The sequence below is a fragment of the Drosophila rhopaloa genome, unplaced genomic scaffold (genome assembly GCF_018152115.1).
Source record: "Drosophila rhopaloa isolate 14029-0021.01 unplaced genomic scaffold, ASM1815211v1 contig_163, whole genome shotgun sequence".
Lineage (NCBI taxonomy): Eukaryota > Metazoa > Arthropoda > Insecta > Diptera > Drosophilidae > Drosophila > Drosophila rhopaloa.
In genome coordinates, this window is record NW_025335043.1 from 10,866,808 (window position 1) to 10,892,205 (window position 25,398).

Here is a 25,398-nt window from a genome sequence, read left to right on the forward strand (position 1 = left end):
ATCGATAAATAGTCGAACAATAAAGAAGAGTCCCCTTCTGTCAACGTTTAAGGACGAATATTCTATAGCTACCTAGTTGTGTTTTGCACATTTTGTAAACTTTACAACACGATGAAAGAAAACCGAATATCTAAATAAACAACAGCCCCGCAGCGTTATATATAATGATCTATATACTTATACAGGATACAAGAACATAACTAATAAAACCGTTTTTAAAACCCGTAAACAATTGCATTTTCACTATGTTTTCAGTTTGTAAACATTTATTTAAAACATATGAGTAAATTAGTCCTAAATCGAAACACAACGAGTTAGTTGTCTACAAGTGGCTCTAAAAAGCATATTCCAAGGTGTTTTTGTTGCATGTTTACTGGAAATAGATGTTCAACGTTTCTGTTATGGTTTAAGTTGCAAATCTTATAATTTCTTTTAGAATTTAAAAGTATTTCAGTTTTAAGGAGTTTATCAAAATTTATCTAGAGTATGTAAAACCAATATGAGCATATTCACAGTATTAATAACTTCCACGAAAATATTTATAAATACCAAATTACCAGAACACATTTTGGGACATGCTTGAACATAATGCCCTTTAAGTACATGCCATGCTACGGTTTTCCATTCGACATAATTTTTTAAGTGTTGAGACTGGAACGTATAAAAAAAAAGTTTAAAACATGTTCACAATTCTTAACAGATGAACAATTTACAACTTAAAATTAAACAACTTATGAAACAAAAGAATATCTATAAAAAATGTAGTTACGAAAACCGAAACAGGCATGAATATTCATTTCACATAGAGTTGAGATTCTTTCAGCTTAGTGACTACGACAATTGACACGAGACAAGGAACAATCTGAAACAATAAATGCTACAAAAAACACGACCAGAACAGAAACGACTAACACATTATTGTCTTCCTTAAAATCCAGAGTTAATATCGAGCTGATCCTACAGGCCCTTGTTGAAGTAGACTCGTTTGGGGACATTGCCGCCAGTTTTCTTCTCGATTTCCTCATAGAGTTCCGGTTCAAAGGTGCGCATGGTTGATGTGTCCAAAGAACACTGTTGTGGGAACAGAGCACAGGCAGTGGGAACCATGAAACAAAGGCTGAAATGAGGAACATAAACCGTTTAATTTTAAGAAATAAATTTAAACTAAAAAGCCACTTACAAACATCCAACCATGAGGGTCTGGAAGGGTGCGTTTATCCACTTGATGCGCCTGTAAGCAGGCACTTTCTCCAGCCTTTCCATTATTAAAGGCAGGATCAGCATTCCAGGCGCCGCCATCGCAATCCTAGATATAACCACCTCGCCTATTCCCTTGATGGCAGCCAATCTACTCTGGCCCACAATCACTCCGTCCTCGTTCTTCACCTCAATGCCATTAAGTATCTCATTCTGTCGCATAAACGGAATGTTGACAAAATTTGCCGCCGCCACAGCCGTAAAGGGCACAAATCTTTGGAACAGCGGACTCGCTTTCTTGGACCAATAGTTCTTGCATCCAATAGCTGCTATCAGTGCCGATGTGGTGGCCGATACATATGCCACGCCCAGCTGCGTAACGCTGGTGGGCGAATTGGCATTGCGGTTCGTGTAGTTGACCACCGCATTGAAGGACTGGTTGATGAACTGCCAAAGCACCACGGCCGGAACGGTGCGATAGAAGGCCAACATGCCCCCGGTGATCAACATGCCACCGGGCACCTAAATGGGCGAAAAAAACACAAAACAATTAGTTAAACCGATCAACAAAAGCTATTATCTGCAAAACAATTAGAATCCCCTAGAGGCAAGAGGAAATTTTAAGAAAAGGCCTTGGAAATTTCATACCCATATCAGCCAAGATTCATAAAATCTCTAGAGATTAGAAAAAATTTGAAAGATAAATCACACTCAGAATATAAAACTCCCTTGTTTTTTTCTAATAAAAATAATTTTGAAATTTGAAATAGTTTTAAGCCATTCAAAGATATTTTTCAATTTTCCAGATATTAGGTCGGTTTTTTGGAGTGCTGAAAAATCAAATCATTATTAGCTTTTATATACCTCAAATTAACAATTCCTAGCTGACTAGTGTTGATTTCGTGCCACTCTGTATTTTTGGCAAGCCATTCACAAAAGTATTCGCCAGACGATTCTATTTTCAGCACCCACGTGCCAAACCCATCACGAGACTTGCCTGAAAACTCATGCGGCCGCAAAAGTTCTGCAGTTCCCCAGAATCCGGATGAAATGCGGAGTTGTATAGCTTCATGTTGTAATGCACCTCCTCCGGTTTCACCTGCGGCGATTGATCACCTTTCCGGTATCGTTCAATCATGGTTTTGGCTTCGAGCAGACGATCGCTGGAGAGGATTACGGTCCGGGGATCCGTCATCCAGGCGAAGTACTGGAAGCGCCCAGCGAAGGTGCTGAGATCGAAGAGGGGCTTGTCGACATCGATAAGGGCTAAAGCAGAGTTTTTGGTTAACGTGATTTGGTAAGCAAAATAATTATCTTTGGAAATCTGACAGAAATCTTAGATGTTAAAACCAAGTTTTAGTACTGGTAACCGATTAGATATCCATTTCTTCGATAAATGCGTATTAAAATTGATTAACATAAGTAAAAATAACTTTTAGTTAAAAAATCATCAAAAATAGTTTTCCTATATATTCATTTTTTATGTTTACTAAAAAAAAAATTTTATGAAAGTTAATTTTCTTCTTCAAAATACAATAATATATTCATTGCACTGTAGTTTTTCTAATATGAACAATTATTTAATTTTTATGGTCTGGACACCTAGTTAATATTTCGCTGTGCACCTTAAAACATTGAACTAGAAATAACAATCCCTAACAACAGCGATTCTTTTTTTTTAAATTGTATAAGCTTGATTACTTTAATAATAACTGAGATTGATTACTGATATTGATTAACTTGAATTGTTTGGCGCTAATTTGAATCTATTAGTTATCATTTAAGATACTTATACTATGAGTACTTTTTTGAAGTGCACTTTTGGTCTTAAATAATCTGGATTTCTGTGACATCTCAAATAAAGTTAAGGGTTTATTTGATGCTTACTTGATACCTGCGACATTTTGGCAGTTGATCAAATTGCTTAACTGGTTGTAATTACGAGTGGCTTACGTAAGCAATAGCTGTCAGCTGTTGCCGGTTTATTGCGGCCTGTTGTTGTTGGTTGCTCTTTTGGCCGGATTTTCACCGTATGTGTTTACTTAGGGCCGAATTAATGGCAAATGATTCAGTTTCAGCCACGCACCTGATCCACCAGCTGTTCTTTTCACCTTTTCTGCTTTGTAATGCGGTTCAAATGTCCACTTTTTATTTTTCTTGCTGTTTTTTGGCACTCTTCCAAATTGCAAAAAAAAACTGTTTGTTTGTCTGCTCTTTATTCGCTCTATTTCGTTAGTTTGTTCATCCGCTCGCACCCACCGCAATTACTCAATTTAGCACTTCTTTTGTCGTGCAATTTAGCGGATAATTGGCAACTAAATCGAATGGGCGAAAAAATGCAAATTTTCAAATTGTTTACGGCGTTGGTGAAGAAGAAGAGTGGAGGGGGTGGTTTGCCACGCAAGTGTGACCATTTGATCGTGTCGTGTGAAATACCACTAACAAGCAGTTAAAAAATGCCATCAGTGCTGGTCCCAAGCAAGCAGTGTAAAATGGTCGAAAAAAGCTAGAAAAACTAAAAGCACAATATAAATCTATTATTGTTAACAGACTCTTTTTCAAGATAAAAAAGTGTCACCTCTTTAAGCTGTTAATGCTTAGTTTAGTTTTCCTAACTCTTATTTGATGAGTTTTTTATCTTTAATCGCCGAAAGATGTTCTGAGGAATACCTTTATTTAATTTCTAAGAAAATTAAAAGGTAGACACATTTAATGTTACACATTTATTGTACATTATAAGAAGAATTATGTTCCTGGAAAACAAGCTTATATTGAACTGATTGTTTCAATGCATTGCTTCTATGGCTTCAAGCGATTATAAAAGTTTTCCAACTATTTACATTTAATTAAAACCATTAAACCTGATATAGACTGATCCTGAATGATCAAAAAGACTTTCGGAAAAGTAAAACCAGTCATCTTAAATACGCTAATCCAATAGCGGTGATCATTAATGCACAGCAGTTATAAAATCAATAAACTCTACCGTCCGCAGAAAATTGTAATGGTTTCTTGTAATATTTATTATTTTAATAACAATTTTGAGGGGATGAGTGACTAGACTTAATTTTATTATTTATTATCTGGTTTTGCTTTTTCTATTTAAAAAATCTGAAACGACATCACTGATGTTATCCCCAACGACGCGCAGTTGCCGTTCCCACAAAACGCCGACACAGCCGCACAATTGCAAATACAAGTTCTTTTCACTTTCGTTGCGCTTCGCTCTACATTTTATTTGGAAATTTCTGTGTATTTTCAACACCAGCGATATTGTGCCATCTACTCGTGGCAGCAAGATGATGAAAATCGACGGAGAAACCCGAAGCAAAAGCAGCAGATAATAATAAAGGTCCAGCTGTGCGTGTGTGTTGTACGCCTGTTGTGATTGTGTGTGTTTTTGCACAAAAAACCGGAAAGCAAAAACTCACAGACACGAATGCGGATACAGATGCGGATGCAAATGCAGATATTATCCACATAAGGCGGATATTATCTACAAACACACAAAATGCAAATCCTGCAAGTGTTTTTGGCAACGCTGCTTTGTGGCTTCGTTTTGGGCGCCAATATCCTGGCAGTTTTTCCCAGTGTCTGGAAATCGCATTATCTTTTTGGACGGAGATTACTGCAGGAACTGGTGGAAAGTCGGCGGAATCATTCCGTGACTTTGATCAGTCCGCATGCCGCTGCACAGGAAAATGCGGATGTGGAAATTCCCAGGATCAGGGAGCTGCGAATCGAGGGTCTGCGGGAAAATTGGCTCGATATGGGCATGAGTTTCGAGGCCGAAGAAATGCGATCGCAAAGTGTGATGGAAAGGTTCACCAGATTGACCTATGCGGGCACCACCAATGTGGATATTCTATTGTCCGATCCACAGGTGCGAAAGCTTCTAACAAGTGGCGAAAAATTCGATTTACTCATAGTGGATTTGTTTCTAAGCGATGCTCTACTAGGGTAAGCTCAAAAATGGGTTTTAAGACGTGTCTTTTTATCCAAAATTAATGATTAAATATCTCTCCTTAAAGCTTGGCCTTCTACTATGGCATACCCACCGTTGCTATTAGTCCCACCGGCGCCAATTCCTGGCTGAATAATATGTTTGGTAATCCCCAATCCTCCTCACTGGATCCCAGCAATTTCCTACCCTTCACGGAGAGGATGAACACGAGGCAGAGGATCCTAAACTCACTGATGAGCACCTTCGAACGGTTGACCTACAAGTAGGACCCAATCTCAGTATATCTGTTAAATTTATCATTCATTTTATATTATTCTCCCAGCTTTTTCCACCTGATCTCCCAGCAGTCGGTGTACACCAATCACTTTGAGCTGCTCGTTAAGGAACTGCCACTTTATAGAGATCTAACCAAGAATCTAAGCTTGGCCCTGATCAACTCCCATCCTGGTTTGCATTATCCACGTGCCTATTTGCCAAATATGGTGGAAGTGGGCGGACTGCATTTAAGCGACTCAAACGAACTTCAACTGGGAACGGTAAATTAAAATTTACTGAGAATTATTTATTTCTAATTTGGTTTATTTTTAGCATCTTTTGTCGTTTATGGAATCAGCTCCAAGTGGGGTCATCTATTTTAGTCTGGGAGCAGATGTACAAACAGCTCAGCTGCCACAGGAAAAGTTGTCCATCATTCTCGATGTCTTTGGTCATCTCAAGGAGTTCCACTTTCTGCTGAAATGGGAAAAGGAGGAGTTTGCAGTGGACCAAGAGCTGCCGGAGAACGTAATGATTGCTGATTGGTGGCCACAGCAGGCGATTCTATACCATCCGCAGGTCAAGATGTTCATTAGTAGCTGTGGGCAGTTGAGCGTCTGGGAATCGATAAATGGGCAAAAGCCCATTCTTGCCATACCCATATTGGCCGATCAGGAGGTAATGGCCAAGCGCTTGCAACACCACGGAGTCTCCCTGACAGTTGGCTACGATTCCATAGCTTATGATGCCCTGCTTCATGGAATAAGACAACTCACCCTTAATACCAGCTATGTGGAGAAGTTGGGTCAACTCAAAAATCGACTGATTAGCAAAGACTCCTCGCCGGCTGAAAAAGCTGTACGGAAAATTCAGCTTGTATTGGATTCCGGAGGAGCCGATTTCCTAAAATCCCACGCCAATACTTTGAACTTTTGGAGAGCCGAGGGCGTGGATGTTCTGCTTATAATAACCTTGGGTTTTTGTGGAATTTTGATCATTCCCTTTTTGGCTATTTGCATTATTCTGAGAAAATCCTACCATAGTCAAGCGGGACAGGATCAACCTACATGCAGAACAAACCTAAAAGTGGTTGGAAGAGTTCATAGCTATGGAGATCCGGGCAGTAGTAAATCTGCAAAAGGAACTGAGACTCTCAGAAGAACGCGATCAGCTCAATCCTTATCGGCTCGGTCCAGCTCTTCGAGCATGAGTTCCACGTCGCAAAGCCCATCCACAGCGTCCACCACGCCGCTGGACCTGACTCCACCGCCTCTGATTCAAATCGCCGGACAGGTATCGCCATTGCAGTTATATACAAAGACGATGGAAAGAAACTACAGAAGGACAACACAGAACGAAGGTTCTCATAACGATATATCTCCCGACGAAACCTAAAACTAAAACTTACGGTGGGTCAAATAGAATGGAAGTAAGAAACTAAAAAGTACACTTTTAATTGTCTAAAGAGTACAGTCTGATCCCGCGTCACAAAAAAACGATCCACCCTTAACTAATCCTTAAAATATCTACTAGTGTTAAGTGTGAGTTTTTGTTAATAGTTGTGGATATGTGAAAGAAATTTGTGGTTTTATATTTGGATAAGTTTTAATGTTCTTAAATTGTACATAATTTTGAATGTTTTTGGTTTCTATAAATTGCGTGTGAACGAAAGTTCCGACTTTTAACAGGAGATATTTATACCGAAACAAGTATAACAATAAATTTAGTATTTTAAATTGAATTTATGTTTCTGATATTACTGTCAGAGCTCTTTACCAATCCTTTTCAATTAATATTTCAATTCAAAGACTGAGACAACTACTTTCTTATACCCTTTAAATGAAAAAGTTAACCTTAAAATAAACAATAAATGCGGTTAAACTGCAAAAGGTTCAGCTCAAGAATGCATCTAAATATTGACAAAATGTGAACGTCATAGTTGTTAATTTCAAAACGAAGTTATCAACATAAATGTTACGATAAATTTATTATTGGATTACATTTTTTACAATTCGGAAACTATTTGCAGTTTTCAATTCGGTTTAAGTTTATTTGATTACTTTATATAAGACATATTTTATAAAGCCATGTATAAATTGTTGAATAAAATATAAAATAATCATTATATCTAGGAATATTTTTTAATGGTATTATGAGGAAATACTGGAAAACGATTTCCAATTATGTTTGTGGCGAAGAATTGGAGAATTCGTCCTTATGAAGTGTGAATATTTTTTAATATTTAAAAGAAACCTGGAATTATCTTAACGAAATTGTTTATTAAAGAATTATAAATTTTCCGACATGAATTTCTGCTTTAATTCAGCCACGCAATTTTTAATTACAAATTTTATGTTGCCCTCAGTGGCTAATCACTTATTTGTGCCACATCTTTGTTTGAACTCTCCTCGTGTTATGACAAATTCAAAATTCTTTTAGTTGGCAAAGAACAGTTAGCATTAATTATGGTTTCATGTGGCATTTCGGGGGCAAGGGGCGTGTCTAATTAGTTGCTAATGGCGGCATGCTTTGATGTGCATGGCGGCGTGTGCACTTCATTTAAGCCGAGTGCGGCTCAAGTGTCTCTGAGGATGTGCCACGGATGTGGATGCGACTGCGGATGCTCCGCAAGGGATGGCAGGATGCCAGTTGTTGCAGCAAAGTCACCTGTTTGCATTCATCAGTCCACACATGTAGACAAAGGGAAAACGAAAGCAGGTGAGTGGAAATTTTTGGGGGAAGGGATGTGAATGTGTGCCCGATGGGTGGCACTTTTTCACTTGGTTTCCCCACCTGACGCTGCCTGTTAATAAAACTGTATTTATGCACATTTGCCGAAGGTAAGCTACTGAAGAACCCTGGGAGGAAAATATGCACAGGGTTGGGTTTCCTCCTTCCATGCGCATATTTTTGGTTAGACATTGGAAATTCGATATGTTAACCACAAGTGACATGACGCGATGGTATTCCCATGGCATAACTCCTCATCTCAAAGCCCCAAAGAAGCTAATTCTGGGTGGGCATGATCTGAATGGGGAATTAAAAGGGCCACCCAAGTTATTCTCTTATAGTAAATGAGGTTCAAAGTCAGAATTCGTACACAAAAATTTCTTCAGAAATTGTTTTCTAAATAGATGTGGAGAAGATGTTTGGGATTAAACTTTAGTTGAAATTTTTATTTAGTGGTTTACAAAGAGCTCTTAAAAAATGATAAAATAAAAATATTATTATTTAATTTATTATTATCTAATCTAAAAAGTCTACATCGAGTTAACAAAGACATATTTACACATAATTAAATTAAGGTTCTTTATTATTATATTTGAATTTTTTTTTTAATTTATCAAATAAAGTAAGAAAATTTAAAGGTCTAATACGTTTTTCTTTGTCCTAAAGATTATATTTTGCAGATACAATTCGTCCTTTTAATCACGATTAATAGGTATAGTTTTTAATGCTTCACTATATTAGGCTTGAACTTTACAATTATCAGGGCCATCAAAGGCCTCAATTGAACCCATCTAACCCGCTCTTCACATCCCAAGCTCAAGCCCCATCATTGGCGGTCGACTTTTGCTCTGGGTCGTTGTCAGATTATCAAACCGACAGTCCGTTGGTGTCCCATCAAAGCTCCACTTGTCACGGGGGCCAGGAGACCGGGAAGAGCTTGGGAATGGGGGCCAACTAGAGAGGAGGCCACGGGCACGACCGCCAGTCGCGAATGTCAACCGCAAGAAGAGCGGTGGAGTCAAGTGAAGACTTCTCACATTGACAGGCGGCCAGTGCAGTCGTCCACAACATGAGCTTATGAAACGGGGGAGAGAAGGATATACACAGGAAAAAAACAGGGTAAACATTTCAAAAATAATCAGAAATATCTCTGAAAATTAGCTATGAAACGATTCCTTGAACCTGATACATTCTTTTGCACAATTACCCTGTTAAAAGTATGAAGATTCGTTTAATAATAATGAAATCCACACATTTAAACTATAAATGATTAACAAAACACAATCAAATTATTATCTATAATTTCATATTTGTAAAACAATAAAGTCAAGAAGAACTCTGCGACTTTGAAAAGTATATATCTTCTTGATCAACATCAGACAAATTATAATCACTATCATTAAAATAATTGGGTTATACATTTATATAATAAAATATAGTACTTAACGACTAACATTCCATTGATATTTTTATACCCGTTACTCGTCGAGTAAAAGGGTATATTGTATTCGTGCAAAAGTATGTAACAGCTAGAAGGAAGCGTTTCCGACCCTATAAAGTATATATATTCTTGATCAGGGTCACTAGCCGAGTCGATATAGCCATGTCCGTCTGTCCGTCTGTCTGTCCGTCTGTCTGTCCGTCTGTCTGTCCGTCCGTATGAACGCTGAGATCTCTTAAACTATAAAAGCGAGAAGATTGGCATTTTGCATGCAGATTCTAGGAGTTCCTACGCAGCGCAAGTTTGTTTCAAAAAGGTGCCACGCCCCCTTTAACGCCCATAATCGCTTATATACGATTTTAAAAATGTAAATATTTCGGAAAAGTAAAAATGCAGTTTTATTGTGTTTATCAATACCTATCGAAATGTAAAAGAAATTTTTCAAATCGGACCATTCGTTAAAAAGTTATGCGTGATCAAAGTTTCTATCTCCATCTCCCTCGCACTCCCTTTACCTGAGTAACGGGTATCTGATAGTCGGGGCACCCGACTATAGCGTTCTCTCTTGTTTCTTCTGGGATCTTCTGTATTTAATTAATTAATACTTATTGACTTCAAACAGTTTTTTCTAAGTGCACGGCAAGAATTTGACATTCCGAGGTCTCGGGTTACGGCCATGGGAACAGAAAGAGTTCGAATTGGTTTTGGCTGGCACAGGGGCTTCCCTACCCGTATCCCCCATCTCCCATTAGCACTGCTGTCACAGGGGTCCCATGGGGACCGGGATCCAGTGGGGAGGCATGGATGGCATTGGCATCAAAGGCCCCCATTGACGGAGCTGCCGAGCTGTTGTCATCATCTGTCCACGGGCGGCGGCTCCTTTCAGCTCCTTTGATGTCGGGGCTACAAAATTAATTGCATGCTACACAAATCCCTCCTTGGCCCATCTGGCAAACTAAAAACTAAAACCTAAAAACTCTAAATCAACAATCATCATAACTATAACTTTGTACTGGCCCAAAGGGAAAGGGGCAGGCGGTATGTGCTGTCAACATGCTGCCAGTTGCCTTGCTCGCTTCATTTCCCTCCCCTCGCTATTTTCAACACTTTTGTTGGGCACACACTTGACTCTTGCCACGCCAAATCCCACGCAATACACACAGAAAAATATAAATTATTTGTAAGAATGCGTTGTGAAATTTGATCTTTGAAAATATTAGGGCAAGGTAGGGTTTTGTGGGAATTGAGCTGAATGTCTCAAACTTTATATCTGTACATTTTATCCTTTTCGATTTTTTCAAGAGAGTTTTAATTTATATACTAAAACAAATTAACTTAAATGTTAAAATTAAAAGCTGATTAAAGTTTACTAATTTTTTAAAGTTAACACCATGTGTGCAAATCGAACTTAATTTGTTTATGGATGTGGTAAACCATCATAGTTTTAGTTTTAGTGAAGCACACAATTTTAATACTATTAATGTAAAAATAAAGATAATTTTTTACAGTGCCCCAAGAACACGAACATATGCCACTCCCTCATTTGCCCCTCACATGGAGTTTCCGGCTTTTGTGTGCATTTTGCACTCTGTTTCAATTTAATTACTTTCGAGTTACGCAACGAGGACAGGACAAAGTTTGCCGGGATGTAAATGGAGCAGTAGACGAATGATTTAGATGTCCTCACAGTCCGCCGCTGCAGTCTTCAATTTAAAATTCATAAATCACAAATTAAATTAAATGTGAGGGAAATCCTCAGTTGAAATCCTCGGCAAAGGATAACACAGTTGTTAAGGCGATAGTAGTCCTCCACGATTCGTTTGCACAAATTTGCATTTATCGATTGGAGGAGTCGACGGGTCCAAGCAGAGGCTTTTTCAGATTTCTGTTTTTTTTTGTTGCTGCTGTTGTTTTTTGGGTGACATACAAAAAATAACAACACAATTTGCATAAACGTCAACAGCAGCAGAAGAAAAAAAAAAAAACAAAATGTGGCAGCTGTTGCTGCAGCAAGGAAAAACAACATCAGAATAAGTAAGTAGGGGGTATATGGACAAAATAATTCGGAAGGAAAATGGGATGGGAGACCTGACTTCGAAGCTAAGACAGGAAAGCCTGCCGTCAGTTTTATGAGCTGAATCAAAGTCAAAAATATCAAATAAATTCAAATAGATATGGAACCGAATTATCTAAAAGAGATTTCGTTAAAAGTTTGACTTTTTATAAATTCTGAGGTAAATATAAATATAGGAGAAATTGTATAGCACATCTTCAATCAATTATTTGGGAAAGTAAAGAGACCTATAAATATAAAAATAAATTTATACAAATTTACATATCTGATCAAAAAATAGTAAAGTTTTTAATTTATATATAATATAAATTATATATAATTTATACATAATTTCTGATCAACTATCGAAATTTTTTTTCTTAAAAAATATTTTTTTATGCATTTTAGGAAATATTAAATACTAGTTATTTACATAACCCACAAGTATTTTTGTTTGATTAAAATATGTAAGAATCCCATTGCCATACAAATCATACTAAATGAATAATTAAAGCACAAAGATACACTCAGTTGCGTACTCACGTTTATTACTCCCACACGGACTCGAAACAAGTATGTTTGCCAAATTCCCAAAACTTTTCCAACAAGTCTCCTTATGTCCCTTATTTGAGTACCAAAGTCCAGTTTTGTTGACCCTTTCCCAGGCTTCACATGACTATTTTTTGGCATAACTTTATTGTGGCTGTGACGGTTATGACTGTTGTTTTTGCCTTTGTTGGCAACTTTAAAATGCATTCGAACACGGTTAAAAGTTGTCTGTGGGTGTGTGCGGGCGTTAAGGGGGCGTGGCACTGGGGAGGGGTTGGCGAGGACAGCAGGAAATGTATCCCATAAGGAGTAGACCAGAAACAGAACAGAGCGGAAGGCACTTCCTGTGAATGTTTGAGTGTGTGCTCCTTTTGCATCGCTCCTCCGAACTGTCCTGCCTCTATCCCCGTCCTGCTCCTACTGCCCTCTCACTCGCTCGCACCGCCGGGCCCGATGCAGATAAGAAGCATATACGCTTGTCAAGATTTTCTTTGATGTCTTTTTCAGGGGGCTTGGGTGCGGCCCGACCCGCTCCATGTCCAATTGTTCATTCTCTGCACAGTAGAAAAAATCGAGCTAGAAAAAAATGTATATTAACTATAGAGTTTTCAAACAAATTAACACAATTTTTTAATCTAGAACGCTTTAATAAAATAAAAAATTTGTTTTTTATCAACGTTTTTGTTATAAAAAGGTTATTAGAAAAAATAATTTTTAAATTACTTTTTAATAAAACATAAGCTAGTATAAAATAATTTAAAATGAATACGTCTTTTTTTACTGGAAAAAATTCAAAAATAATGCTGCTAAAAAGCTTCAAAAAATTTAAAATAAATTTTTGATTGTATAATGAGATAACTTACAAGTCTCTAACACTTCCCTTTTTTCCCACAGTGTACGCCTCTGTTTCTGTTTAGCTCAACAGATCTTGTTCTCTGTGTGTGGGTTGACAACAATTAAAAAGTGACGGGCAAAACAAATCGGCAAGAAGGGGTGGCAGGTCTACCAAGTTAAGTAGCAGCAAATATACAAAAAGCAAAATCTCTTTTAGAAGCATTTCAATTGGCTTTTGTTTATGCGAGAGATTTCCCCCCGTCCAGCGCCCTCAAATTCGCTTTGAAGTCAAGCATTTCCATGGTCCGACACGGTGTGAGTAAGTTTTATTTTTGGTAGCAAAGAAATTTTATTAGCAAAAGGGTTGGGAAAGCGCTTTGAAGTTCAAGTGTAGGCGCAGCAGCGGCCCCATTGATATATTTATTTCCCCACACAATAATTTGCTTTGTGGCCGTCGCAAATTGAAATATCGCATCAATTTGCCATGCCGCCGTCGCGCTTTGTAATAAAAGTAAATAATAATTTAATAAAAAGGCAGAAAAAACCACCGCAAACTACAAAACGAAACACCGAAATGCGGCGCAACAAAAAAAATCGAAAATCGAGTGAGCAAAATCAACCATTAAACGCTGCCGGCAAAGAACAAAGCCGAAGCAACAGACCGGCAAAAAGCCGACAACAGCTGGCCAAAACGCAAAAAAAGCCGAAAGAGTTGCTCGTTGGAGGGGCGGCAATAGCACCCTCTATATGTCAGTTGGTCGACAGCAGCCCACCAGCGAATCGAATCTGCCGCGCATGCGCAGATTCCCCATGTGTGTGGTTTTCAGTGCTGCCAATTTAAAAAAAGACTAGCTAAAACGGAAAAGCGAAAAACTACTATTTAAAATATAAGAAATAAAGAAAAAGTTTGTTTTTAAAAAGCTTTTTGCTCTTAATTGTATTAGTTTAATCAGAATGAAAAACAAATATAGTTTTTAAATACGTTAAATAGCGTTGTAAAGTTATTGCTTTCCAATTATGGTAGTCAAGCTAATGTTTATAAATTTTTGTAAACTAGTTTTAGAGGTATACTATTTTTTAAAGTATTCCGTATTATGACTATATTTTCCCAGGCCAACAAAAAGTAATTGCACTTACAAGAAAAGGACAAATTGGCAGCACCAGAGAGCCCGGTTTGAAGTCGCCGAGATGCCGATGCCAACCGCTTCAAATTGATTTGAACGAGCGCAAGAGCTTTTGGACAAGTTGATAAGAGCGGCGATCCGACAGCACCGTTTTGCTGTTATAGTCGTTGGTTTTATCTTTGTATACACTTCAAAACATTAATAGCAATGTTAATCCTAAAAATCCTTTTTGGCTACAAAAAAACTTTTGATACAAATTTTGATTATAGAGGATCGCTAATCGTAACAATTAAGTAATTGAAATATTACAAACAACTTATACAAACAACTTATACAAACTCATTTAATTCACAATAAAAGTTCAATTAAATAATTGTTATTATAACCGCTATCACGACTTAACCAAAATTAATATTAATATGTTTTGAATTATAAATTTATTTTTAGCTATTATTACGAACAACAGGAATATTTTTTTAAATTAATTTGTATACAAAAGATTTTTTCTACGGTATTTCTTTATTGAGTTTAGCAATAATGTAATAAATAAATGTAATCATAAAATTGTTCCCTTTTTTTATAACATTGTAATGACAAATCATCCTTCTTTTTGCAGCTAAAAAATCTTTGATATCTATTAATATATATATAGTAAGAAAAAGAAAGGGTATATTTTAAATTCGACTTGTACAGTTTTTTAACGATCTTTTATCTCACTTTTTTCGCACGGGTGGCTTTCGACGTGGCTGAAACTGTCCGAAGAGATCCGACGTTCGGCTGAGATGGCGGCGAAACATCAAAAGGTGTGTGATGGGCGAATGTGTGAGGTGGCCGCCTGCGGGCCAGGCTAAAATGAACATGCACACACGCCGGCGGAGGGTCGGAAAAAATGGGGAGGAGATCGGGTCTGGAGAAGGAGGTTTGGGTCTGTCCAGCTAATCAAGCATCAACTTCATCATCATCATCAACGTCTTTACGGCTGCGTTTTTGGATGCAGCATGAACAGTTAGTCATATGGAAAATGCATTGGTAATCGCAGGGAAAAAGAGCGGCAGAGCTTTGATAAATTAAAATTTAGTTTTACAATCATTAGGGGATGTATAAGAATATGAAACTTTGAGCGATTTGTAAACATAATCATAATTAACACCCTTTATTAAAAGTTCATTGGTGCATAAAAACGGAAACGATTTTTTATCTACAGATTTTGAATTTATTTGTTTTGGTAAATTAAACCCAAATTATTTTAGCAGTGATTAGATACATACTGTTATGTTCAACAATGTTATTTACATTCTTTCATTTGTCAAATAACGTTTGGAATTCAGCTTAAAAGAAATACAATGAAGAGAATATTTTGACTGTTCTGGTTCACAGTGATATTTTTTATAATAATAAATTTTATAAATTTTATAATTTTATAATATAATGAAGAGAACATTTTGACTGTTCTGGTTCACAGTGATATTTTTTATAATAATAAATTTTATAAGCAACTTGAATTCTCTTTTCAAAGCAACCAACATAAAATGCCAATGTTACGATAAGACTTTTCGTGATTTTCCGCAATGTGAATTAAAGGTATTGGGCCGTGGAAAAGTCGATATATTTATTTACACCAAGATTCATCAGCTACCAGTAAAAAAAGTACCTGTATATTAACTATAAAAGAAAACAAGAAAGGAAAGCTAACTTCGGGCGGAGCCGAAGTTGATATACCCTTGCAGAATACTCTGTAAATTATATTCTCCAAAATTATTCATATGATGCATTCTTAATACTCATAAAAAATCCGAACTTCCTAGCTTTAACAACAACAAAGTTATGGCATTTCCAATCGTTCAGTTATATGGTAGCTATAGGATATAGTCCGCCGATTCTTATGAAATTTGGTAGGTCGGATTGATTGGCCAAATATAACACCCACAGAAAATCCCAAATTCCTAACTTTACAAACACCAAAGTTATGGCATTTCCGATCAATCAGTTATATGGCAGCTATAGGATATAGTCGGCCGATCCTTATGAAATTTGGTAGGTCGGATTGATTGGCCAAAAATAAAATCCATAGAAAATCCCAACTTCCTAACTTAACAAACACCAAAGTTATGGCATTTCCGATCAATCAGTTATATGGCAGCTATAGGATATAGTCGGCCGATCCTTATGAAATTTGGTGGGTCGGATTGATTGGCCAAATATAAAACCCATAGAAAATCACAACTTCCTAACTTTACAAACACGAAAGTTATGGCATTTCCGATCAATCAGTTATATGGCAGCTATAGGATATAGTCGGCCGATCCCGGCCGTTCCGACTTATATACTGCGTGCAAAGGAAAGAAGGGTGTGTGCAAAGTTTCAATCCGATAGCTTTAAAACTGAGAGACTAGTTTGCGTAGAAACAGACAGACGGACAGACGGACAGACGGACAGACGGACATGGCTATATCAACTCAGGAGGTGATCCTGATCAAGAATATATATACTTTATAGGGTCGGAGATGTCTCCTTCACTGCGTTGCACACTTTTGACCAAAATTATAATACCCTCTGCAAGGGTATAAATATAAAATAAAATATTCTAAAAGCACTCTAATTCCAGGTTAATTTGAGCTTATTTAGAAAATTTAGTGGCTATAGACCTTTTATGTACAACTTGACCGTGGATTTCTGCAATTTCATCAAAAATAAAGATCGATTTCCCTGGTTTAATATAGTCCACGACTCAATATCAAATTACTCAAATCTAAATCATACTTGTATCCTTTATTTCGTTTTGTTACATTTAACAATATGCATTTACCATTATCAGCATGACATTATTGTTTCGAAGATGGTCCTGAGTGATCTAATGCTGAAGAAGACGCCTTTTCCAACTGGATCGTACATGTTCCAGTTAATTGCTGGCAATCCCAAGTGGCAGGGCATCACACAAGTTATGACGGAAATTGTTGAGGCTTAGGACTCATTAAAATTTTTTTTTTTTTTTATATAACATATATATTTTATTGATACGTTAATCAGCCAATTAAATGGCTATAAAACGTAAGGACTAGAAGAAGTAACAATCATAACATGGAAAAACATAACAGCAGCGATAAATATCAATATGTTTTTGACTATGGCACTCTATGAAATAAAAAAAAAAAAAGTTTTAATTATAAATAAAAAGAAATTATCAGCTTATTTAACTACAAACTATCTATTAAAGTTACTCATAGGCATATAATATTCCCACTACGCATGCGTGAGTCCTTTTCCTCATCAGGAGCGACCAACGTGTCGTATGAGTTATGGCAATCTAATGGGCACACGTGTGGCCGCTAGTCCAATGGGCAGTAAATCAAACTTTTTGGCAGGGCGTGTAAACAGTGTTATAAATCAGAAAACCGCAAGGCACCCACCAGGCAGCGACCATATTGTCCATGGAGGCACTCATAGTCAGACAACTGGCAGTCTGAAGTCGGAGGAAAAGACGCCCACGCAGACGGGAAAACATGGAGGCGGATTGGAATGCACCAGGATGCAAGTGACGCATAAAGCTATTAACATATGAGTTTAGTGCAAGGTGGGTGGAAGTGCGTGTCTAGGATTTAGAACTCCCACTGCACCCTGCCCCAACATGAGAATTTAATTAAAACCAAACACTGACTCAGCAAGATATTTTCATTTGGTTATAATTTTGCAAAGCTGAAAATTGCCAAAATATATTGTGGTTATATTTGATTTTCTAGAGGCAATAAAACAGCCGAGTATTGACACAAACAGATTGTATCTTTATAATATTGTTCGAAATTCTTATTTAATAACACTTTATTTAAGAGATCTGCTCGTTCATACAAAATATGTTTATCATAAAAACCGAGAAAACCTACTGACTTCAAAAGGTAAAAAAGCCCTATTTTTACCAGCTATTTGTTTTGCTAGAGTACAACGTACTCTTTTTTAAATATAGCAATTAGATAATTGTGACTATGATTCGTGTTAATTCAAATTCGTTCGAGTTATGTGTTGCAAATGAAATGCGTTCCAATATAATGGTCCAATTATTTAAATATCAAACCTTTAGAAGATTTATTTAGTTTGTTGAAAATGGTCAAGCTTCAATTAGCTTTCTCAGCATTGTGTGCTTTGCTTCTTTTTGGTAAAGCTCTGTCGGAAAATCGTACTTCTCAACTGTTCGAGGAAATCGGTAGCCACACAAAAGAGAATTTTGTATTATCACTGTTTGATATTGAATTGATTCTTTTTGAGATCTATGCCGGCAACGCGATATTGAATGATTCAAATTTACGGCAAGATTTGATAATTGGAATCGGAGACTCTGAAGTAAAGAAAGAAATGCAAGCGTTGGCCACAAAATATAGGAAAGCCTCGAGGGCCCAAATCAAAATGGCCAGTAGAGTGTTCGTGCCGCAGGAAGATCCTCTGTCAAAGGAAATATCCTTGATATACTCGTTGCTAACGGAAAGAGCCAAGAAGCATGATTACAACAAAGATGTCAAGAACTCAAGAACTATGGAAAAGTGGGTGTCTGAAAACGTGGATAGGGCTCTAACCAAATACGCACTAGACAAAAAAGCTACGCAATTGGTAGCACTCAGTGGAATGTCAGTTACTCCCCAATGGAGTATTCGATTTAAGTCCCAGCACAACAGATATTTTGATAGAAAATATGGTACGGGGCATTCGAAAGGTCCACTATGTGTTCCCATGATGCACACTCTACTCAAAATTGAAACAATGGCCACTGACGAGGCCAAAGGAATATTCATAAAATTCGTAACCACAGACATTGGCATTCTGTTTCTACTCCCGAGAAAGGGTGTCAGCTGCCAGGATGTTTTGGATAATCTGAGCACCCAGATTAATGCTGAAATGGATGATCCCAGAGATATTAACTTAATATTACCCATATTTAAGGCAAATTACGAACCAGACATCAGTTCAGTTATAAAAAAAATTAATATGGCTAGTGTGTTTAACGGCACGAAGTTTTACTCGGAGTTCAACATAAAAATCGATGAATTCGTGCAAAATACTGTGATCGACATTCAACCCAATCACAATTTAAGTAAGTCAAATATTTATTGATCAACCTTTGATGATATTTTAAATTCCTTTTATTTCTTTCTTTAGCTGAAGTGAATGATATTGATATGAAAAATATTGAAAAATTTGAAGTAAATCGTCCATTTGTCTTTGTCATTAAGGATAAAGATTCAATATATGCAGTTGGTCGAATTGAAAATTTGGATGGACTTACTTCTCAGGTTAACTGTTCAAGGAAGTATTACGATTTTGACTAATGGAGAAATTGGTTTGAAATAAAAGAATTAATACTTTTATTTTTTAACTGTTGATCTAATAAAAATTTTAAATTAATTAATACATTTTTTTTTTATTAATTTTTTTTCTGTTTGGACCTTTGACCTTTGGACAAATTCCAAAATCAATAAAAAATGGAAACCAAAAATGTTAAGAAATGCAAACGCTGGTTGAGTTAAGATGGCTTACATACTGTTTTTTGATTTATTGAATATTATTTATAGCTACCCTTATATTTTTCAGCAGCCTAACATTTCCCAGCAAATCAGTTTTTATTAAAGAATAGACTTGTTCTCAATTGTTTCACATAGAATTCCCTGTTTGAATACAATAAAGTATCGAAAGATGTGCGACAAAGAAAAACTTTGAGAGCTCAAAAAGCAAGGCAGTAATTCGAATTGAGTTTGGCCGGAGACAGACGAATGGATCGGCTGATGAATATGGATATGACTTGGAAGGGCCTCCGTCTGAAAATGGAACCGGGTTCTTCACATTCGCTGGGATGGGATGGGATGGGAATGAGTGCATACGGAGTGTTCGCTGAGTGATGTGCGCATGGATAATGAAGCAATGACGGCATGAATGACTGAATGAGGCGGCAACCTCTGTAAGATCGGAGGAGGGTTGCCTCAAAGGGGCAGCCGCCGATGCACGACTCCGCCAGCGACTTGAGCTCCGCTTGCGGCTTGAGCGTTTAATTAAAAGGCAACAAAGAAGACAACACAAAAAAAAAAAACACCACGAAATAAAGGAAAAAATATATATAAAGAAAAAAGGCGGCAACTGAGGCGTCGGCCAGCAGTTGATCATTATCAGATACGGCAGCGTAGATAATGCGAGATACGATCTGGCAGTCGGGGGAGTTGGTGGGGGGTGGGGGGTGCTAGATGCTGTTTCTGGCCCAGCACTTTAAATAATGATTTTTATTTTTCGCTTGGACCCAAAAGTAATACCCCAACCTCCGCTTCATGCCTGCTGTCTATAATTTACGAGTTTACGAGTGGTGCACAGAATAAATGGAAAACTTTATTTTGGTCAAAAGCGTGTGGAAAAATAAATGAAAATGCATAAATTATTATTTCTTCGCCTGCGGTGCGACCAAGATTTCCACTTCAGTATGGCGGCAATTTAAGATTTCTGTGTATTGCAAGATTTGATTATTTATTTTGGTAAATATTTCTTAAAAGTATTAGGGGCGTGATCTAATCAATAGTTTATGCAGACGGTGTTTAATTTATAGTAATTAGCTTTATTGAAATCTTGTAATAGTTCAGGATTTATCAATAATACTGATTGCAATAAACTAAATTTTTTGTATTTATTCATGACCTAATTTCTGGAATTCGATGAATGCTGTATTTAACTAATTTACAAAAATAAGTAGGTATATAAATAAACGATAAATTAACTTCTTGGAAATGACATAAGGAAAATGATCTTCTCAAGATATTTAGGTATTTCTTCTTCCTTCAGCAGAAGTCTACAAGACTCCGCCCAGTGCCCACACTTAAATCGCTTTTATGGCTCCCATTTAATCTATCGCTTCCCATCATGTTTTTGGCATCATTAATCTGGTCATTAAGTCCCACAGAAACCATAGACGCGATGCAACAGACACACTCTCTTTATATATATGTATATATTTATGTATATGTCGGGCCTAATCGTTTGATGGACATCGATGGACGGCGGACTCTTGTAAATGTAAAATCGTAAAAATCCAGTTGAAACGGGCGGGCAAAAAAGCGCCCAAGAAACGCTCATAAAACGCCTGATTGAAATGGCTTCATTTGGTAGACAAAAATTTGTTGCTTCGTCTGTGTTGTTGTTTGGATAGATTTTTAATGATTTCGGCCTAATAAGCAACAATTGGTTGCACTGCCTATCCCCTTTTCCCTTTCCCCGATTCCAATCAATGCACAGTTACAATTTCCGCTTTGGGGCAGCAAACAAATTTTCCTTCGACGCCAACCAATATGCATCTTTTATTTTTTTCGTTGTGGGCCCGCGTTTATCAAAATTAATTGGAAATTTTCGTCGTTTTTTTTGTTTTTGGTTTTTTAACGACTTCTGGGTAAAAGTCATTTGAGTGGCGAGAGGTGGGGACTTCAAAAGGCCTGTTGCACATGTTACCAAGGGACTGGAGATCTCTTCGGGGGCTCATTTGGTTCTCTGGGCCTGCCAGTTTTATGGCCTTACAATATAATTTCCTGTCAGTCAGACGACGAATGCCAAAAACTACAATTCATAATTGCTTTCGAAATTTGTTTATAAACGCGTCCCACACATCGACCATCATCATGGGGACAACTTCATTTGAATTTTACGACAAACATACTATAAAATATAAATATTTATGACCAGCACTTACAACAAAGTTAATTTATTTAATAGTTTCACGATGTACACGACCCTACCAATAAGCATGTGATATTTATTTGATTTTGCTTGAGTTTACGACTTCCAAAAAATTTATTTTGAAACTCTTCGCCGAGCCGATCACTGAAAATATATATTTTTTAATGAGTTTTACCAACGATCCAGCGATGCTTTCAGTCTGACGCAAATTGAAAAATATATCTTCTTATCTAATTTATGATACCCCATAATTTACTGAAAATATGTGGAAAATTGGGAGCGCCTCATCGCCTTGTTGTTGTTGAACGTTTAATGGAATCTGAAAAAGAAAAATAATCTATTGCTGCGTTTTGTTCTTAAATTTTTGGTTTTTTCTAAGAATTTAAATAATTAAGATTGAAGGATATTGTGCTTTGAAGAAAAATAAATACATTTCAAATAACAGACTCTTCTGAAAACTTTAGAATGCCTATTTTCAAAAGGAGAAACATTTTAGGTTTTAATAATTAACAATTTACTGTATATATTTTGTGATGATTTAGTCGTATATTTTTAAGGAACCTTTAACTTGTTTCCTTAGTATTTCTGCCATGCGACACTATATATTACACTTACTTTACTTTTAATACAAAACATATAAACTATAACTTCATTAAATAATTAGAATGTCATCAGATTTTTCCATTAATATTGTGCCCTGGAACTACAACCTATTTTCCCTTTAACACCGTTCGAGACAGGCCAATTATGTTTATCTCGTGTAGCTAAAATGACCCCCATAACCTAATCAACTCCCTAATGCAAACACACACGCCACATAAAGCTCGATTAAACTCGTCTAACCCTTCAAAAACTCATCAGCATTGCCAATATGTGTGAAGATAGGGACATTTCGGTGGATCAGACTGGGGGAAAAGCGGTGGGAAAAGCGGGGGAAAAGCGGGGGGAAAATGACACAGAGCGAATCCAATACTGGTTCCTTGTCAATTACAGCGCCAGTTGCCATGGCCGTCGCTCAGTCATCGTCGGGGCAAATGTCAAAAACCCTATATAGCCCTATATGACCGCCGCCGACCAAAGAACAGGGCCGGCAGACATGTTCCACTCGTTTTTGGGTAATTACATTTGCAGCTCAGCCTGTGCACATCGACTTTTGTCAAACGAAAAGCCTGAAAATGTTGTGCGAAATTCAGCAGAACGAAGTGCTGGGGGTTGGGATGCGAAACCGGAGAAAACATAAATCAATATCGGCTACAGGGCGGACAGATCCCCGACATCAATCAGGGGCCCGCATCCAAAAAATAAAGGGAGCCACAAAGATGCAGCCTCGTGAAATTAAGACGATGGATCAATGTATGACGAAGGCAGCACAAAAGAGGGTTCAACTCGACAAAGAAAGAAAAAAAGTTGAAGGGACCAAGAACCGAAACCCTTCTGTTAGAAGGAGGTTCCCTCCGCCGCCTTTTTGGGCCTTCCCCGCCGTTCGATCGCGTGTTCTTCTTCAATTACAGCGCCATTATACCAAAAGCCGAAAACGTTTTGCGGTGCGAAAGCCTGCGGACCCCCGAGGGCCAACTTAACCCTCTATATGATCTACTTCAGAAATATTGAATTTTAAAAAATTTATAATGCTGGTTATAACAATATTCCTCTTAATTTATCATTAATTTATTAAAAAGATAATATAGAACACTAGCTATTTAGTTCCCAAATATAATATCTGATGTTTTACAGTTTATGATATTTTTAATGTTAATTTTTAATAACAAGAAATAATTGGTTTTATGAAAACCCATAAAATCATTAGCTTATAATCGGGACGATCCGGTAATTTTATATAAACGACAATGTGGTCGTTTTAAGCTTTAATATGCATGTAAAATTGTTTTAGATGACGTGAAATAATATGAATATTTGATTTGTTAAAACGAAAATTTTAATATTATCAATTCGATTATTAAAAGTTTGTTTATAACGAAGTCAATGGTCGGTTTAGACTTGGATGATAAGTGTTTTTAATTAACATGTTTTGAAGTTCATTGGAACTAAAAAAGAAATAACTCTATTCTAGCCAAATTTTATATGAATAATTTGTTGTTTTTAGCCAGTTACTCCCAAGACTTAGACGACCCATGTGGAACCTCAGAGGGTTAAAGATGAGACAGTCTTGCTTCGCGGGTTCCTTCCACTTGCTTTCGATCGCCGAAGAAAAGAAAAGAGCTTTGTGTTTTTTCACCTTTTTTTGCCCTGCCTGCTCTTTGCAGCGTAATTCAGGATTCTCCTTGCTCTGTTATTATCGGCGGGTTTTGAGTTTGGGTTTGGGGTTACTTTTTTCTTTTTGGTTGCTGGTAGGTAATTGCCCTGATGTTCAAGCTCAGCAGGCGGCTTCTTCTGCGAAGCAAAAACTGGAAGGGGGCAGCGGCCGGGATCAAATTTAAAAACAATCAAAATTTTTTTCTGCTGCGGCTATGCATAGAGCCAAATTAAAACCGGGTATTATCCAAACATGTGTATAATCAAAAATTGCTGGTGGAGGGAGCAACAACCAGTCGAAATAAAACTGGTAAAGTGTAAAGCAAAATGAAAGCTCTGAATTTAAGGCGTGGCAATTGAAGATCTTGCTCGCATAATTGCTTTTTTGTAGGCAACATTTTAGAACATTGTACATAATACTGGAAATAAAAATTTTAAAATTGATGTGTTCCTATTAGTATGGCATACAAAGTGAAGTGCACTTGCATGCAAAAACCAGGACTTAAGCACAATCATTTTGAAATCGGATTTCTCTAAGAAAAGCTAGTCACTTTTCAAGAAAGCCATTTTTCGAAAATTTAGCTCATAAAAATGACGAAAAATCGACTCAAAAATACAAACCAAGATGAGTATACAGATTTTTAGAGAATTAAACCACAATCATTTAGAAATATGCCACATTGAAATAGGATGTCTGTAAGAAAAGTTATGGGCTCAGAAGGGCAAGTTTTTGGTCACTTTTCAGCAAAGCCATTTTTCGAAAATTTCGAAAATTTCGAAAATTCAAACCAAGCTGAATATACAGATTTTTAGAGAATAAAATCACAATCATTTAGAAATATACCGCTTTAAAATCGGATGTCTGTAAGAAAAGTGATGGACTTAGAAGTGCAGGTTTTTTAACACTTTTCAGCAAAGCCATTTTCCAAAATTTGTAAAAGAAACAAAAATATAAAAACTAATACGAATGAACAAGCCACCTCAAAATCCCAACATACCCTAAGCTATTAATTTCGAAACCACCGCCACAGCCCCAAAGAGCGCGAAACTGTGCTCGAAAATGCTCTTAAGTAAACAAAACCACATTGTTGGGTTGTTTTTGTTGCATGTTCACAGCTGTCTCTTTGCAGATTAAGGCAAAGCAACACTGAGAGAAATCCCCAATTTTCCATACATTTTCATCTTCGAATTCCATATCGAAAGAGAAGAGAGCGCTGCGAAAGAGAGTCCGAAAGAGAGCCACTCGAAATTCGAACACCCAACCACTGTGTCGGCGATTCTCGAACGTCTCGGTGTTTTCAGATTGTTT

General features: G+C 37.0%; 4 protein-coding genes across 4 annotated transcripts; 3 read left to right on the forward strand and 1 right to left on the reverse strand.

Annotated features, from left to right (window-relative positions):
- Positions 1–253: 253 nt before the first annotated feature.
- On the reverse strand, positions 254–3,590 carry LOC108043523 (sideroflexin-2). Its single transcript, XM_044457523.1, has 4 exons — positions 3,085–3,590; positions 2,195–2,463; positions 1,181–1,719; positions 254–1,117 (listed from the first exon to the last, which is right to left on the reverse strand). The coding sequence occupies exons 1-4, from the start codon at positions 3,098–3,100 to the stop codon at positions 958–960; spliced, it is 984 nt and encodes a 327-aa protein (XP_044313458.1). The 5' UTR covers positions 3,101–3,590; the 3' UTR covers positions 254–957.
- A 774-nt stretch (positions 3,591–4,364) lies between these two features.
- Positions 4,365–7,157, forward strand: LOC108044775 (UDP-glucosyltransferase 2). Its single transcript, XM_017123915.2, has 4 exons — positions 4,365–5,157; positions 5,229–5,423; positions 5,484–5,697; positions 5,750–7,157. The coding sequence occupies exons 1-4, from the start codon at positions 4,709–4,711 to the stop codon at positions 6,809–6,811; spliced, it is 1,920 nt and encodes a 639-aa protein (XP_016979404.2). The 5' UTR covers positions 4,365–4,708; the 3' UTR covers positions 6,812–7,157.
- A 7,709-nt stretch (positions 7,158–14,866) lies between these two features.
- On the forward strand, positions 14,867–15,086 carry LOC108052099 (the record flags this gene model as incomplete). The annotated part of the gene is given in 2 exon segments (XM_017134426.2): positions 14,867–14,896; positions 14,898–15,086. Coding segments are annotated over 2 exon segments (219 nt in total), but the record flags the coding sequence as incomplete, so codon positions are not given.
- A 3,156-nt stretch (positions 15,087–18,242) lies between these two features.
- Positions 18,243–19,535, forward strand: LOC108052100 (accessory gland protein Acp76A). Its single transcript, XM_017134427.2, has 2 exons — positions 18,243–19,224; positions 19,290–19,535. Exons 1-2 carry the CDS (start codon positions 18,243–18,245, stop codon positions 19,457–19,459), a joined length of 1,152 nt encoding a protein of 383 aa, XP_016989916.2. The 3' UTR covers positions 19,460–19,535.
- The last annotated feature ends 5,863 nt before the right edge of the window (positions 19,536–25,398 follow it).